General features: G+C 36.0%; 3 protein-coding genes across 4 annotated transcripts in view; 2 read left to right on the plus strand and 1 right to left on the minus strand.

Moving 5' to 3' along the window:
* DNAI4 (dynein axonemal intermediate chain 4) overlaps positions 1-631 on the plus strand; it is a gene marked incomplete at its 5' end in the record, with an annotated part of 134,366 nt that extends 133,735 nt beyond the window's left edge. The window contains one exon of the mRNA XM_082419262.1: positions 562-631. The remainder of the gene's footprint in view (positions 1-561) is intronic.
* On the plus strand, positions 13-8,998 carry INSL5 (insulin like 5). Its single transcript, XM_082454170.1, has 2 exons — positions 13-942; positions 2,463-8,998. Exons 1-2 carry the CDS (start codon positions 507-509, stop codon positions 2,930-2,932), a joined length of 906 nt encoding a protein of 301 aa, XP_082310296.1. The 5' UTR covers positions 13-506; the 3' UTR covers positions 2,933-8,998.
* Positions 8,999-10,766: 1,768 nt separating this feature from the next.
* Positions 10,767-18,051, minus strand: part of DYNLT5 (dynein light chain Tctex-type family member 5) — a 34,329-nt gene continuing 27,044 nt past the window's right edge. For both annotated transcript variants that reach the window (XM_082421241.1, XM_082421240.1), the window contains 2 exons: positions 17,137-17,261; positions 10,767-16,287 (listed from right to left, as the gene is read on the minus strand). In XM_082421241.1, the coding sequence (XP_082277367.1) occupies positions 16,084-16,287; positions 17,137-17,261 (329 nt within the window). In that variant the 3' untranslated portion in view covers positions 10,767-16,083. The remainder of the gene's footprint in view (positions 16,288-17,136; positions 17,262-18,051) is intronic.

An 18,051-nucleotide genomic window follows, 5' to 3' on the forward strand; every position in this document is an offset into this window, starting at 1 on the left:
ATCCCAATCTCCCAAAGAGAACCTGCATTCTTAAGTGTGCATTCTCAATGCTTTGAAATAGATGGTGCTTTCACTACTTACAAATCCCTTATGAGATAGGTTTTCCATTCTATAGATATGATTATCGAAGCTTAAAATGTTTAAAACTTGTCCTGTGTCACTCAGTAAGGGGTAGGGCTGACACTGAATCTCATACTTGTCTACTTTCAAAGTGCATGTGTTTTCCACAATGTCTTCCAAGACAGCGTCCTGTTAATTGTCTCGCGTATGCAGCTAGTAGTAAGTGATGATGTTCAGAAGTGACTGAATAACGAGCAATAATCGTAAAAGCTCATTTTCAAAACTTCATGGTGTCACCTACGTGCTTAGCAAATATTGTTAAAATGACGTATTGACCAATACAATGTCAGGAAAGTTCGTATAAATTGGCCAAGAGTGTGAGGGCAACTTCAAAACTTGATTTGACAATATTTACTATATCAGACTCTCATTCAGTCCCCAGCAAAATGAGGGGTTTCATTTTTACTTTGCTTCTCTTCTCTCTCCTGCTTGCCATCTCAGAAGTGAAGAGTGAAGAATCCAGGAAGCTCTGCGGGCTCCAGTACATACGAACTGTCATTTACATCTGTGCCAGCTCCAGGTGGAGAAAGCACCTGGAGTCGATCCCGCAAGGTCAGCAAGGTAACATGAACGCATATGACTCCCTCATTTATTATTATTTTTTTAAGGCTTGTTTTAATACTGTTTCTCTAGTTACTGCTAAGCCTCTTCTATATCAATCTGGGGGATTAATTATCGAAATAAACAATTTGGCTTGGGAAGGAAGTGAGCTTGCTACCTTTCAAAAAATAAGGACCTTGTTTTCTTTAGTCCCCAGCTTGAAATTATTTGATTGCATAACTACATCGATGAGCTCAGCATCTATGGCAGGTGCTGGAGGGGGTGGGTAGAGAGAAGCACGTGATTTCAAGGGTCACGTTGGAGCAGCAAGATTTTCACACGTGGATAATTATAGAATATAATAAGTTGGCATTCAGGCAGGTGCTAAATAAGAATGGAAGGAAGGAATCTAACTTTTATTGAGCACTTATTACATGCCAGGCAGTTTCATGGGCAACACTTCATTCAGTCTTCCGATAAGGATCCTTTGAAGTAAGTAATATTACCACCATTTACCATTTTACTGAGGACAAATTTGTTCACCCAGCTAGTAAGCAGGGTGGTTGGCAAGCAAACCAGGTCTTTCTGGCTTCAGAGCCAAGGTCTCCTGCTTATTCTATACTGCGTCTCAGGTGGGGAAAAGATGGTAGTAGCGTGTTGTAATAAATGACACCACTGTGGAGGTGGTGGTATTTGACAGAGGTCCTAAGGATGTGTAGGGTTTGGGAGTTATGAGGAGTGGGATGGGAATTCTAGCAGTAGGAACTGTCTGATCAGAATTTTAAAGGTAGGAGTGAACCTAATGTGTTTCAGAAACAGAGAGGGGGCTGACTTCACTACATTTCTTCATTTTCCAATTCAAGTAACTTAGAAGTTGGCATTCTTCTTCTGCTAATCCTATATTAAAGTGTGATGTATAATTTATTTAAGATTCTATTTTAATAATTGTGTTTGTTATGTTTTATAATAAAAGTAAAAAAGAAAGACATGTTTACATAATAAATGTTGCAACCACACATATGATATGAAAACTTTACAGGTTTCAATTTGGTTTAAAATGACTGGTAAACAAAAAGATTTTGGAAAATGACCCAGAGTTTTTGTGTTTTCGTGGACTAATGTCTTGAAAAATTATGAACTTACCACTCTTACTTTAATAATGAGAGGTTCATAGTTACTAGATGTTAATAAGCAATAAGCGTTTTTAATCTCAAAGGAGTAAACATAATTTACCAGATTGACCATAATTTATCAATCTCCGGCAAATCAAAATACAATAGAAAAAATACATTTTGAATATCTTTAAAATATGTGGGACAGTGGAATGGATGTCTGTATAAGGCTATCTCTTTCAACACCACTGACTTCATAATACTGTTTATTTAACCTTTCACAGGTTTTCAGGTATTTTCCCATACATTATTTATTTGATGCATTACTGGTTTACCAATCAGCATTCATTCATCTAAATTTTTTCTGGTGCTTGCCAGTGTGCTAAGGTGCTGATAAGTAAGTTTGAACGAAGTTAAAGTGAGACAGGCTTATACATGGACTTTGGGAACAACACTGATAAGAACAGTTGGGCCCACTTTTAATTTTCAGACATAGAGGTTTAAATCTCCACTTCCTTCCTTACTGATCAGCTTTGCAGGGCATACACAGGATTATTTTTTGTTTGATTGTTTTCGTTGATAGCATGTAACTAATACTTTTGGAAGCTGCTGGTCATTGTGCAGAGGTAGCCAGGGCAACAGAAGTCAAGCCCTGAATTGGCTGCTAACTGGCCAAGTGACACTGGTTCTGTCGCTCCTCCTCTCTGCACCCACGTTTCCTCCTCTGTAAAATGAGGAGGGTGGACATGACTGAGTTCTCCCTAAAATATCTAATCTCTCTGAAACCCCAGACCAACGTTAAAAAAAAAATCAACTGCAAGATTCAGTTTCCTTCCAGAAATCCAATGCATTTCCCCCAGAGTAGAACTTGGTTGCTGCCTTTGTCAGAGCTCTCTAAGGAAGTATTGTTTTTTCCCTTCCATATGGCTGAGAGAGGAAACCGCTTCCAGCTGCCTAATGAACAGGAGATTTCTGAGGAAAGCGCAGTGCAAAACCTTCCAAAGATGGATTCCTCGGGGGAGGAAAGTCTTCAGGGTGAACAGCTGCCCACGGAAGGGCTTTGGAGGTCAAAGAAGTATTCGGTGATGTCAAGACAAGACTTGCAAAAGTTGTGCTGCACCGAAGGCTGTTCCATGTCTGACTTGAGTGCTCTTTGTTAGGACAAGCAAATTCCCAAGGGTGGCAGAGTTTTAGCACATGTTTAATCACAGTGTTTTACTTCCCAGAATAATACTCACATTGTGTCATTAAACTAATGACTTTTGGGTAGGCAATCCTTCTTTCCTAAATGTCGTGGATGGTTGGCTAAAACCACAACGAGGTCTAGTTTCTCCCATTGCCAAAGTGAATGCACTGTTCTTTCCAAATTTTAACTAATCCTTTGAAATTTTAAATGCTGTGCAAAATTGCAATACAAATTCCATTCAGCAAGCTTACTGTGATTTTTCTGTTTTTAAAACAATTTTAAAGAACTTTAAAACAGTAAACCAAAAATGTTGATGGTAAAAAAAAAAACCTTAAAAAATAAGAATAAAAAGAAAATAAAAAAATACTATTACCTCATCATCTAGAAATAACAATCCACTCTTAACTTTTGTGTTGCTGTATATTATTACTGAAAATTTAAACATTGATTCACAGTCAAGTGTAAGAATCTAAACAAAGTGCTTTTCTCAAAAGTTCTTAGAGTGCTCAATTAATGTTTCCTAATATCATGCATCTCTTCAGCATTATACTTGAGAATAGTTGGGTGCATATATGTATCAAAGAGGGCCCATAAACAGCCCAAATCCAGAAAACGTTTGGTTATCTTAGCTCCTTTCATAGTCTGGGCTGCCTTGGTTTTGCCTTCCTACTGCTGAGATAAAAGGACATTCTATTCTCATCCTGGATGTTGAGAAACCAAAATGCAGATAACCGAGTCACTGTGTCACAATTGGATGTCTTCACAGATGAAAAGATAAAGTAAGATATCAAAAAACTATGCTCTTATTTCTACTCTGTCAGCCAACTCCCCAGTAGGTTTTAACATAGTTAGACTCTGTTCATCTGAGGTGCTGCCTATTAATACTCCAGCCTGTAATTGAAATTAGTCGTCTACATATTGTTCACGTAAATTGTGTCAAAGCATTGTTTTTCGCAGATAAAACACTGAGTCTCCCTAGAATTAAGTAAACGTCTACTAAGTCACACAGCTAAGGAGGTGGTGTCAGGGATCCAAACTTAGGCTACTTAGCATGAATCAAGGCAGTCACATCAAACAGCACTGGTTGTCAATTACTCTTTACCAGGAGACACTCCCTGTTTGTTTAAATCGGTTTCACTGAAGAATGTCTTTTGAAGAAGCAGTAGAAATTAATGATATTAAATCTCAACCCTTGAATACATGCCCTTTCAATATTCTGGGGGATGAAATGGAAGACTGCATGAAACATGTTTGCTGCAGACTGAAGTATGATGGTTTCCTCAAGGAAAAGCACTTCTGTGATTGAGTTTGAACTTAAAAGTAGCTGCTTTTTCCAAGAAGCACCATTTTTAAGAAAAAATAAAGACTGAAAAACTGTGGTTATTCAGATTTGGGTATTGGCAATGAAATGAAATAAGATTTGAAAATGAACAAAGTAGGCTTCAAGGAAAACGGCTGACAGTATTTGTTGCTGATGATAAAGTTCAAGCTTACAAGCAATTTTGGAAAACTTTTACCCACCACCCTGAGCATCCGTGGTGATATTTGATTTTTTGATATTATATGACATGTGTCTACATTTGGGAGATCTGCTATAACTCAATGAACCAATATTTTCCAAATGATCAGTGCATGATACTACAAAATCATGAATGGTTAAGAAATCTGCTCAAAGTGCAAAATAAAGATTTTAATCTAACTGTACAAAAAATTCATTGATATCATTTCAGATTTTACATTGCAAGTAACCTTTAATAAACAGTCACTTGCTGAGTTTTGGTATAATATCAAAAGAGAATATATTGATAAAAATGATCTGAAAATGCTATTAAAATAATCTCCCCTTTTGCAACTAAATATTTATGTGTGGCTGAATTTTCTTCATGTACATTAGCCAACATAACACACAGCAGCAGATTAAAAATGTAGGAGCTGGGCTTCCCTGGTGGCGCAGTGGTTGAGAATCTGCCTGCCAATGCAGGGGACACGGGTTCGAGCCCTAGTCTGGGAGGATCCCACATGCTGCAGAGCAACTGGGCCCGTGAGCCACAATTACTGAGCCTGGGTGTCTGGAGCCTGTGCTCCGCATCGGGAGGGGTCGCGACAGTGAGAGGCCCGCGCACCGCGATGAAGAGTGGCCCCCGCTTGCCACAGCTAGAGAAAGCCCTCGCACAGAAACGAAGACCCAACACAGCCATAAATAAATAAATAAGTTTAAAAAAAAATGTAGGAGCTGATAGAAGCTGTATTTTATAAAGACAGTCATTAGAGACTTGCAAAAATATAAAACAGTGCCACTCTTCTCACTAAATGTTTTTTGTTTTGTGAAAATATAGATTTTTAAATAAAATATGTTATTGGTGTTAATGTGTGATGAGTTTATTTTTATTTTCAAATGAGTTAAACATATTTAAATTTCTCAGTAAAATTCTAATATGATAAATATTGATAAATTGAACCCACAAAAACAAAAGCTCTTTGACGTTCTTAATACTTTTTAAGAGTGTGAAAGGATTATGAAACCAAAAAGTGTGAGAATTGGTCTTATATAAGGTTTTGCCACAAATTTTTGAGGTTCCATCAAGAGATGTTTAGGTTGCTGTATTTGTCATGACAAAGATGCAATAAACAGCCTTGTTTATATATCCTTATGTACTGACACTTTCATTTCAATAGGATAGCTTGCCAAGTTGCTAGGGGGAAAATATGTGTATATTTTTCAGTGTACTTTTAATAGTTATTTTTTATTTGTTACATACTTATTAGTTATTATAAATGTATCTATTCAATTTAAGTACATAGAGAAACAAAGAAGAATAATGGGACCTAGTCTTTTTACTTAAATCCTGCAGTCCCTTTTTTTGGGGAAAAAAAGATAATATATGTATACGGTTAGGAAATGTAAACAGTCCAGGGAAGTATAAAATACAACAAAGTCTCACTCTCTTCCATTTGATTCTGAAGTAATATAACCCTTATTCAGAGTTTCTTGTAATTTCTGCCAGAAACAAAAATTATGTCTATACTGAATATATGTGGTACAGTTACAGATATAGTAACTATAGTAGATATAGATAGCTTGCCCTATATCATTATCTATTTATCTATCTATCTAGCTATCTATCATCTACCTATCTTATCTATCTACCTATCATTGTCTATCTATATCTATATCTATCTATATCTATAACAGAGACTTTTAGCTGTCCACTAAAACTTCTCCTCTTCCTCTTGGGCACAGATAGACTACATTTCTCAGTCTCTTTTGCAGTTTCATGTGGTCATATGACTGAGTTCCAGCTAATTAAATGTGAGTAGTAGTGATCCGTGCTACTTTAAGACTAGTCCATCAAGTCTCCCTCCCTCTCCCTCAATTTAACAGGCAATAACCTTTGACTTTTTTATGTTTGATTCTACTTTTTTACAGTTGTTAACCCACTCTAATACAATATGTACTGAATCTATCATCCCATTTTACACAAAAAGAAATTACACATACTCATTGTTTTGTTTAATACATCTTGGAAATATTTCAATAACATCCCAGTATAGGTATTATAATTTTAAACACATACAAAGCGATTACCATTTAAAAAGTTTGTATTAATTCATATTTTCACTAGAAATTTATGAGTGACTCTTTCTCTACATTCACCCCAGTCCATGATGTTATTACACTTGCAAAAATTTGCAGTTTTTATAGATGAAATATTGAATATAATTTTGTTGTATTTGCATTATCACAACTATGATTGCCTTTAGTATTTATTGGACATTTTTATTTCCTCTTCTGTAAATTAGTCTGTTCACATTCTTTGCCCATTTTTCTATTTCTATTTATTTATAATAGTTTTCTTATCAATTTTCAAAACTTTTTAATATTAAGGATATTAACTTTTTGACTGCCATCTTAGTAAAATATTTCCCCCCAAGTCTTTGGTATGCCTTGATTTCATTTAAGATGTCTTTTGCATACAATGTCATTGCATACAATGTCTGTCTTTCCTTTACAGTTTCTGGATTTCCTTTTTTGCTTAGGCAGAGCTCCCTTATTGTGAGTAAGGTTGTGAAAAAGTCTACTAAATTGTATTCTAATAATTTAATTTTTTAACCTTTGCATTTAAATTTAATCCATCTTATATTTATTTTTGTATAGTATGAGGTGTTTAATTTTTATTTTCTTCCAAATGAACAGAACATTTTGCCTGCATCATGGAGCAGCCTTTTCCCATGGAAATGTCATGCCATTTTAGTCATATGTTGTTTCACATGTTTGGAGCTGTTGTAGGCCCTTTATTCTGCTCTTTGCTCTATTTATCCTCAGTTAGCACCATACTATTTCGATTGCAGTAACTTTATGGTAAATTTTAGTATCTCTTAAGAAAAGTTGTCCATCACTATAGATTGTTTAAAAATTTTTCATGGATATTATGAGACATACATCCTTCTATGTGGATTTTATAATCCAGTTTCCAAAAAAATTTTATTGGAATTATAATTTGAATTGCTTTACATTTATACTCACGTAGAAAACATTTATATTCTATGATATTAAGAATTCTTATCTAAAATATATTACTATAATAATACAGTATTTTATTTCTTTTAATAACATTTTATAATTTTAATTATATAGGTCTGTGTCTTTTTATACTACCTTCTAATTTTATGTCACTTTTTTTTTCATTTTTTTCTTAAACATCTTTATTGGAGTATAATTGCTTTACAATGGTGTGTTAGTTTCTGCTTTATAACAAAGTAAATCAGCTATACATATACATATATCCCCATATCTCCTCCCTCTTGCGTCTCCCTCCCATCCTCGCTATCCCACCCCTCTAGTTGGTCACAAAGCACCGAGCTGATCTCCCTGTGCTATGTGGCTGCTTCCCACTAGCTATCTATTTTACATTTGGTAGTGTATATATGTCCATGCCACTCTCTCACTTCATCCCAGCTTTCCCTTCCCCCTCCCCATGTCCTCAAGTCCATTCTCTACGTCTGCATCTTTACTCCTGTCCTGCCCCTAAGTTCTTCAGAACCATTTTTTTTTTTTTTTTTTTAGATTCCATATATATGTGTTAGCGTATGGTATTTGTTTTTCTCTTTCTGACTTCACTCTGTATGACAGCCTCTAGGTCCGTCCACCTCACTACAAATAACTCAGTTTCATTTCTTTTTATGGCTGAGTAATATTCCATTGTATATTACCTTTTTATTTACCATTTTTATTTGCCCCTGTGAATGAGACATTTCCCCCATGTTCATTTCTAAATGCATGCTGCGATACAAAGAAAAATCTTGATTTTTTTGTATACTCATCTCCAGCCACCTTCTCCAGTTATTTTATTAAATTTAATGGCTAGTTTACAAGTCTATCTTGGGTTTTCTAGGTGTACAATATTATCATCTACTAATAAAAAGGTAATATTGTCTCATTCAATATTTAAACTGATTGCTTCATATTCTTGTCTTATTACATGACTCATTACGCAGAAATTATATATTGAGAGGGTAATGTGCAGGCGTTGTTGTGGGTGCTAAGGATACAACCGTGAATAAAACAGACAAAGTGTATATTCTTATGGAAGGCAGACATAAGCAAGAGAAATAAATATTAGATAATGACGGATGCTAAGGAGAAACTATGGAAAGGGAGCAGGACGGCTTGGAGTGGGGGTGAGGATTGAATTTCAGACAGAATAACTAGGGAAGGCCTCACTGGGAAAGTGACCACAGCAAGAATTCTTAATGATGATGATGATGGTAGATATCTCTTTCATCTTCCTAATTTTAACAGAAAAATGGTTTCTGCATTCCAGTACTCAATATAACATTTGCTATTCAAAATATAAGTAAATAAAATAATGAATAAATAATAGTCTTTATATTATAGATGCATATATGTATATGTACGAATATAAATAATATTGTTGGTCATCTAAAGAGTTTTATTACATATTGCTTACGAACTTATTTTGTTATAAATGGCTTCTAAATTTTATCAAATGTCTATTTAACTTCGATATATAATTTTTTTTTTTTTAATAAATTTATTTATTTATTTATTTTTGGCTGTGTTGGGTCTTCGTTTCTGTGTGAGAGCTTTCTCTAGTTGCGGAGAGCGGGGGCCACTCTTCATCGCGGTGCGCGGGCCTCTCACTATCGCAGCCTCTCTTGTTGTGGAGCACAGGCTCCAGACGCGCAGGCTCAGCAGTTGTGGTTCATGGGCTTTGTTGCTCCGCGGCATGTGGGATCTTCCCAGACCAGCGCTCAAACCCGTGTCCCCTGCATTAGCAGGCAGACTCTCAACCACTGTGCCACCAGGGAAGCCCCTAGCATTCCTTTTCTATTTAATGCTTTTGGCCTTGAAATTTACTTTGTCTAATATTAGTATTGACATTGCCTTTTTGCTCGTATTTCTGTGGTATATCTTTGACTAAAATTTCAAACTTAACTGAACTTTAACTCCTACTTTTCTTGTCTTTTGGTTTTCAGTGTGTATTCTCAAAGTCACATGTAGCTGGCTTTTATTTGTTAAACAAGCCAATTCATGTTTAATGAGTGGTACTTAATATAGCTGATTATATTCTATACAATCTAGTATTTATTTTAATTTTTTTGTTTGCACGACCAATTCCCCTTCCTCACTTGTTAATTTAGAAATGTTGCTGTGCTTTTCCATTTCATTGCTGGTTACTTTCCACTTTCTATTAGACGTACAAAAATCTTGACTTCTCTCTTTTATAATTCCAATTCCCCTCCTCCACTAAGATGAATCCTTTAGAACTAGGGCAGTCAAACCATGGCCTTGGAGTCAAATCTGCCCTATCATCTGATTTTTATGGCTCACATGCTAAGAAGGGTTTTTACTTCTTAGACGGTTGATAAAGAAATCAGAAGAATAACTTTTCATGATATATGAGAATTAAATAAAATTAAACTTTCAGTTACATAAATAAAGTTTTGTTAGAACACTGCCACACTTATTTTGTTACTATTGTCCCTATTTTTGTACTTTGATGGCAGAGTTGAGTAGTTGTGACAGAGACTGCATGGTTTGCAAGGTTGACAATATTTACTGTCCAGCTCTTTACACTTTGCTGACCTATGATTAAGAACATTCTGATATCCTCTGGTTGACCCAACTCTCTAAAATGTGTCCTTAGAAGGCTTTGCTTGTGCTTGTAAACTGGGATACAAATAAAAAGTTTAGCTGTATTTTTAATTTTTTAGCTGTCCTACCAAAGTATAGTTCTTACTATAGAATAAATTTCCTCAAAGAAAAATAAAAAGATAATGTATTTTCTATAATTAATGTATAGACTATTTTTCTTTATTTCCAAAATGGAATGACTCTCTAAGGTTAATATTTCTCATATGAATTTAAAAAATGATTTCTCAGCACTCTCTGCACAAATCAGTCTGGATATTCTGTCCTTTTGATGGTTAGATGATCCACCCTCATCGTTGTCTGTGGGAAGTAACAGACTTTCTTTTTTTTTTTTTTTAAAGTATTTATTTATTTATTTATGACTGTGTTGGGTGGGTCTTCATTTCTGTGCGAGGGCTTTCTCTAGTTGTGGCAAGTGGGGGCCACTCTTCATCGCGGTGCGCGGGCCTCTCACTATCGCGGCCTCTCTTGTTGCGGAGCACAGGCTCCAGACGCGCAGGCTCAGTAATTGTGGCTCACGGGCCTAGTTGCTCCGCGGCATGTGGGATCTTCCCAGACCAGGGCTCGAACCCGTGTCCCCTGCATTGGCAGGCAGACTCTCAACCACTGCGCCACCAGGGAAGCCCAACAGACTTTCTCTTTTGATTACGAATGGAAAGTGTGGCTTAGTGCTTCCCATACTGGTGATACTAGTTCCCTGCCTTGCTAAGTAGGAAAATGGCCTAGTGGGTGGGTAGAGAACCACAAGTTTCCAGTTATGTCCTGCACTAAAATAAAAATATAAAAAATTGTGCATGGTAGTTAAATTAGCAAGGAAAGAAACTGAGAAGAGATTTCAGGAAACTTTAGTCAGACACTTAGCATAGTTAAGCTTTAATAAACCTTCTGGTAATATGTGTTCATGTATGCGAAGAAGGGAAGAGAACATGTAAATTCAAATGGACACTAAGACAGGAAAAAATAAGTAGATAAGTAGTGTAAGCAAAAATATTAAAAGGGACTACGAAAGTCCTAAAGTGGGAGGCAAGACATCTGATCAGAAGAAGTATAAAAAAATAAGCAGAAGTTAGCAAAAAGAGATTAAATTTGGGGATGAATAGTATTTAATAATAAATGTGGACTTGAGAAATAATTCAGTGTTTCTGACTCAAAGAAGGCAGAAACAGGTGATTAAAACTTAAAAAAAAAAAGTAATCTAGGGAGTATAGTGGAGAGCAGAAATTGCTAAAATATATGCTCAATTCTTTAGGAAAACAGGTTCTGCATAAAGAAGTTGGAGGTGGAGAGGGAGCTTTCCACGATGGGTCAGATGTTTTACATACACTTTCCCTTTCAGTCTTCACAGCAACAACAGAAGTAGTGATCACTGATCGTTGATCAGTGATAAGTAGCAATCACTGTTACAATCATTTTTACCTTTGAGAAAACTGAGGCTGCAGACACTAGTAGTCACTTTGCCCAAAGTCACACAGCTAGTAAGGTCTAGAAGCTAAAATGAGATATATGTCTGTCAAATCTGAGATTTAAAACAAACAAGCAAGCAAGCAAACAATCAAACAAACCTATATCACATTGCTGCTCAAAAGAAATGAATTTAGAAGAGAACTGAGGTGGAATGCAGCTGGAGGAATGTTTGGCACATTTGGCCCCAGGCACCACTTCCAGTGTTTGTGAAAGCAACATATTGGTGGGGCTGAGATCTGGATTGCAGGAGGTGAAAGTGAGAGCAGCAGAGAAAGTCAGAGGCAGCGGGGCAGGCCACTTATTTAAGAAGTGCAGGAGCAAAAAAGCACAGTAAATTATCAAAACTATGTAGTATTGAGTTTTCTTAATTCATTTTTTGATAATATCTAGAAAGATAGGTCAAGTCATGGTCACAAAAGGAAAGTATTCACTCTCTAAAATGGCTAGATTTAAAAGTTCTGATTTCTCAACTGTTGTTTTGTAAACCAACCCACGTACTGGATAATTCCCAAAAGTTTCTAAAAAATCAATGAGCTGAGATAGCTCAATTTCCCGACACGTAATCTGTAAGGGCCTTTTATTATGTGTTTTCTTTAAGGTTGTTTTACTAAGGATGACATCAGACGACAGCATTGACCCTTCTATTTAAGGTGCTGATGCATTTAGGACTGAACCTTTATATTTCTTGTAATGTCTGACAACAGAAACCGATCATATAGAATTTTTTTTTTAATGAAGAAAAAAAAGAAGGTATCATTTAATTTTGATTTTGGGAAAAATTTCTCTATTGATTTTGGGGAAGGTTTCCTGCTGACATTCCTAGAGTTAACTGAATTTTCAGTAATTTGCTACTAGTACTGACTATACTTGCTGAAGCTGCTGCTAATGAATATTTTATAAAGCAGGAGGAAGATATTAGGTCTCAGTTTGGATGTCTGCCAAGTCTAAATTTCTCACCTTGATGCTGTAACTCAGCTCCAGTCCCACTTTTTCAGCTGCCTGAGGCAATCTCCAACTGAATGTCCCATTCTTAACTTAAATTCAACAAGTGCAAAATCAAGCTTAGTATTTTAGTCTTCAAATTCTTCCTGCTGACTTTATTTTTGCTAGGAGGACCATTGATCTGGTTACTCAGACTCAGACTTTCAACTGCAATCATAGGAGCTGCCATCATAGGGCTTCCTTTTAGGCATGGTGCGGTGAAGAGCTTAGCTAACATATGGATTTAATTCTCACCCAAACCCTGTGAGGTAGGTACCAGAACTATCATTACTGTACTTTAAGATGGGGAAGCTGCAGCTTAGTGGGGTTGGTGATTTATTTAAGATCACTTAACTAGTGACTGGGATGGAAGGACTCAGATCTGAGGCTGCAAACATCAGAGCTTGAAACTTGCAACCACCTTTTCACTTGGCCTTAATTACCTCTGACTCCTTCCTCTTTGCCTGATTATGTAGACTTTGCCCCTAAAATGCTCATACAACTGTCTTCTCCTTTCCATTTCAATGGCACCGCTGAGTTCAGCCCCTCATTACCTGTCACCTCTCCTCAGTGGTCTTCCTGCTCTTTACTGAAGCATTCATCTTCTTAAAGAGCCACCTCCTGTATACTATCAGCCTAATGAAAAGCCTTTGATGGCTACCCATGGTCTGAGTGTCATTTTCGTACTCAGACATTCAGGTTACCAATCTTAGTTCCAACCACTTATCTTCATGAACACTGTGTTTTATCCAGTCTAGACTTCTTCCTGTATTCTGAACTTCTGTGTCTGTTGAAATTCTACTTGTCACCTTCATAGTATAGATAAGTGCTTCTTCCTTCATGAAGCCTTCCCTGATTCCCTTAATTATATAAAGATATTCTGGACTTTTCTTATGAAAACATATTCTAGCCTGTACCATGGTCACTTGTATACTTATCACCCCTATAAGATCCTAGGTCCTCTAGGGTTGAACTCTGTGTCCTATTACCTTTTTGGTTGGTAATTATGTAGCATAGTACTATCAATGCTTGCGATTCTTTCTTGAAAAGTTAAGATGTATTACATTTTATTCTTAGGTGTTGTCAGGATATGTGGTCCATATACTCAAGATGTTTTCAATCTAGTAAGGGAAACAAAGCTATTATTCAAAACTCAGCTAGAGAAGAATCAGGGGCTCAGCCATGAGAGTGATGAAAGAAGAGTGAGGATGGGAGGGGAGAAATGAATGGAGAAAGATTTAGAGAAAAAGTGAGACCTGAGTTTAATGCTGAAAATGGAAGGAAGCTGCTATAAGTGGAAGGAGGGTGTTCTGAGCTAGGCACAAGCATGAGTGAAGGCTGTGAGGAAGGGATGACACTTTAGGAACATCTATTGAGAAGAAAAAACACCAGGAAAGTTCAGTGGGTTTCAAAGTAAAACAATTCCCTCAAATTTAGTGTCATTTCTTTTTTCAAAAAATGTTTATCTTAAAATTGAGATATAATTGACAGAACATTGTATAATTTTAAGGTATACAGCATGTTAATTTGATACATTTATTGGTTGGAATAGGTGTTAGCTAACACATGTATCAAAATTTCCCAACACAAAGCTTTTTTAAATAATCAGCATTCCTCCAAGTTAGTTACAATTAGTAAGTTTTTACTATATATTCTTATGCTGTTATATAATTGCTAGAATTCATCATTGACTATCTGAATTACAGTACACAGCAATATGCTGGCAAACTGCTTCCTTTTTTTGATTTTTAACTGCCATCATATTGTAAGGTTTTGAATCCTTATACAGCCTAGGACAGATGGTAAGAAATTATCTCATGGTTGAGATTTTATAACTCTAAAAAATAAGGACATTTTTACAATGGACTTTCTACATACTAAAAAAATTTTCTTCATACTGATTTATTCATGCAAAATTGTTATATGATTTCCCCTGCTATTGTTCTAAGAGGGGAGATGTTCATAAATGTATAATGAATATATAAAACTCATTTATGTACTGTACTTATGATCTAATCCAGATTCAACACTGGCTATGAAGATTGACAAATCTTGGTTGTGATAAATTATTACACAGACATATTCCCGCTAAGGCACTAACAAAAAAAACAATGAAAATTGACTAATTCATTTTGAAACGCTACCTTAAAAGCCAGAACAAAGAGAAAAAAAGGGATTTAAAAAGTATACTTAAAAAAAAAATACACGTCATCTTGAGGGAAAAATAAGACATCAGTACATGACTATAAAGCACTGACTATTTTCCCATTTGTTAAATTCGTTTTGATATGAATTACACATCATTTTTTCCTTAGGACTATAGAGTTGCTAATTTTCTCCATCTGTGTACACTTCATCTTTGACCTTTAACAAATGTCCTCTAGGCAGACCACTTACCATCCAAGAACAATGTCACAGCACCATTTTACATGCACACAAAGGGCTGAAAACTCCATAAAAATAAATGATCCATGTTATAAGCTACATTAACCCACAGAATAATAAGCTATTGCAGCCCTGTAAATTTTAGTGCCATCCATTCAAAACCACACTGGGTCACTTTAGTATTAAATTCATAGGAACAAAATAGTAAATAGACATGTTTTATCTGTTAAACTGCCAGCTATATATTTTCTGTAAAAGTCTGTTAGCCTAGGAAACCTATTGAAAGGTGTATCAGGCAGTGTATATTTAAAAGCAGTATCTCTTTCCAATACACGATTTTATGTTACAGATACACTTACTATTAAGCATCATGTATATTTAATATCACAACCTCTACTTCAGTGCCCTAAAAAGCCTTTGTTCATTTTGTTGTTTCCATTATTGAAGAGCTAATATTTGGTTCTCCCACAATTTTGTAAAGTGCAGGCAACCCACAAGAGCTTCTAGTTTTAGCCAGCAGTCCTGTGGGACTACGATAATTGTTATGAAATCATTAATTCTACATTAGCAGTTTCAACTGTCAGGTACATATAACAATAATTGCAGTTAATGAATGCTGCTTAACTTATTAAATACAAAATGAAAACCAGTATTCTTTTATACACAGCACTGAGACAGAGTAACATTGATCATTTGTGTATACCACATTGAATATGCTACCGTCATTTATTGGTCAGGGTACATAGCCATATTTTTTAAGACTTCTCTTCATTAAAAAAATAATGCAGGGAATTCTAACTCTCTAATTAAAGTGTAATTAAAATAATTAGTACCCAAAGCAATATTTAATAAGAATCTATGTCTATGAAAAAAAAATCCAGCAGAACCAAGACTTAGTTCTTTCTTTGGATAAACAAGAGTCTTTCTTGTGCCACCTTCTCTCCCCCAAAGAGTAAGTATACTCTTTCATACTTACAAGAGCATGAAAAAGTCCCCAAACTTCCAATTGTTTGAAATATTAGTGATGAGTCTTTCTCAAACGTCTAGGCAGTGAAACTTGTGTACAAAGATACAGCCTATTTCTTGACTTAAAAAGTACGAACTAGATTTCTTGTTTTCAGTCACTCAAAGTAAACTGTGTAGACATTTGCAAGAGCAAAGAGAGAAGAATTTCTGAAAATGTAAGAGGCAAAGGTATCATTTTTAGGATCCCAGAGGCATCTGCTTCCAATCAGTATGCTCTGGCCAGTCAGTTGTCCAATATGAACCATCACAATTAGCTTATATCGTGGAGTCATCAAGTCCTTGACCTGGGCTTTAATAACCTAGAAATTAAAAGGAAAAAAAAAGTCCTCACTTAGTCACATTGAAAGGTAAGAGTTTTAATTTTCCTCATAAATATAGTGGAGTTAATTGAAGAAAACAGCATGATACATTTTGGATCCTTTCAGTAATTGTTGTAGAATGGTAGCTATAATTTCCTTCAAGCACTGTCCTCACAAGACAGGACATTTAGGGACAAAATGATAGCCCCAGCAAGAAATCTGCGTTTTCTAAGGCACATGGAAAAATGATAATCCAGAGAATAGAGTTCAATGGATTTATTACATTCTTTGAAAATCTATGTTGAGATGGCTTCCCTTCAAAGAATGTTGGCGTTTGAGTTATACCCTCTTGTTCATGTCTAATTAAGGGACCATACAGCTGGAGTCTCCTGTAATATGACTAATCGTGAATGCTTATTAGAGAGTTTGTAATAAAAAAGAAAGTAGAGAAAACCTGATGGAGTGCCAGCATTTTACTTGATAAAAATAGAAACGTATTTAAAGGCCACAATGTTTGCATTTGATGGCATACAAAGAAGGTGCCTTGGGGAAGACAAAATGATTATTAAAATGTATTTTTTACAATAAAAATTTTTAAATAAATGGGGCAGTTTTATACATTTCTTAGACAGAATACATGCAAGTGATGCACATAATAATTGTATTAGACTAAGGCTTTTTACACACACACAGACACACATAGAATATGACCTAATAAATAGTTTTATAAAATAAAAATAAGCAGTTTTACTGCTACTGCAAATTAATTGCCTTCATCAAAAAGTAGGGGGTTGTGCTTTCAGCAAATATTCTTATCATAGTTAACACTTTGGGAAATCACACGCATACCTCAGAAATCGTTTTAGTCATCTGTCTACAGAGCTCTGGTTCATATTTTTCTTCTTGTAGGTAGTTAGTTAACACATCTTTCAGAATATGATTGACAATGACAACAGGAAAATGTTTGGTAGGACCTGAAAATACAGATGGAATTTCTTTCAAAGAAGTAATTTCAAATCACATCCATCGACCCCATGGCTTTATCGAAAGAGTATTGAAACATGGAGACATTTAATCTTTTGGATGGCCTCTACTGAAGGAAAAAAAGGGTCCCAATTAGGTTTCCAGTCACGTTCTCTGGCCAAGGATGACAGGTTTGTGGACTCATCCATTTACCAGATACCTCAAGAGTGTGTTCTGTACTGTTGAGGTCTGACATTGAAAGTATCCTCCTTCCCAGTTCCTACTACTGATGACTTATTTCAGTATCTCAGCATCTTTCTAACCGGCCCCCAGCTCTTACGTCTCTCACCTCCAATCTCTATGAAACTGCAGCTGGAGTGGTAACGCCCAGATCTTAAAACGGTGCTTCCCTCAGCAAAGTCTAGGGTTCAGCCTACAGCCTCTTCTCCGACCACCACAGCTCTCCACACGAGCGCTGCTCCAGCCTCATGGACTTCATCTGTCCTTTCAAGAATGCATGTGTACATTTGCTCTTCCTTCCCCATCCTGTTCATCTGAGAAATACCCACACATGTTTCAAGGCCAGCTCAAATGTCATCTTCTCCAGGTAGCCTTCCTCCTCTCCTCAGGTGCAAATCATCCCTTTCTTCTCTGTACTCCCGGTGCACTGAGTCTCCACTGCTATCGTGGCTCCTAATCCAGCTGATAATGGTTAAGGCATACTTGCCTTTCTCCCTTGAACTGGTAAGCTAGATCAGATTTCATCCTCCTCAGAGTCTAATACAATGCTAAAGTCATAAG

Source organism: Balaenoptera physalus (genome assembly GCF_965194825.1).
Source record: "Balaenoptera physalus genome assembly, chromosome: 1".
Lineage (NCBI taxonomy): Eukaryota > Metazoa > Chordata > Mammalia > Artiodactyla > Balaenopteridae > Balaenoptera > Balaenoptera physalus.

Bases quoted from the DNA above. Each gene is read 5' to 3' on its own strand.
- INSL5 (XM_082454170.1), top strand. From the start codon at position 507: ATGAGGGGTTTCATTTTTACTTTGCTTCTCTTCTCTCTCCTGCTTGCC. The intron at 943-2,462 runs GTGGGTAGAGAG...GACACTGGTTCT, and splicing joins TATGGCAGGTGCTGGAGGGG to GTCGCTCCTCCTCTCTGCAC.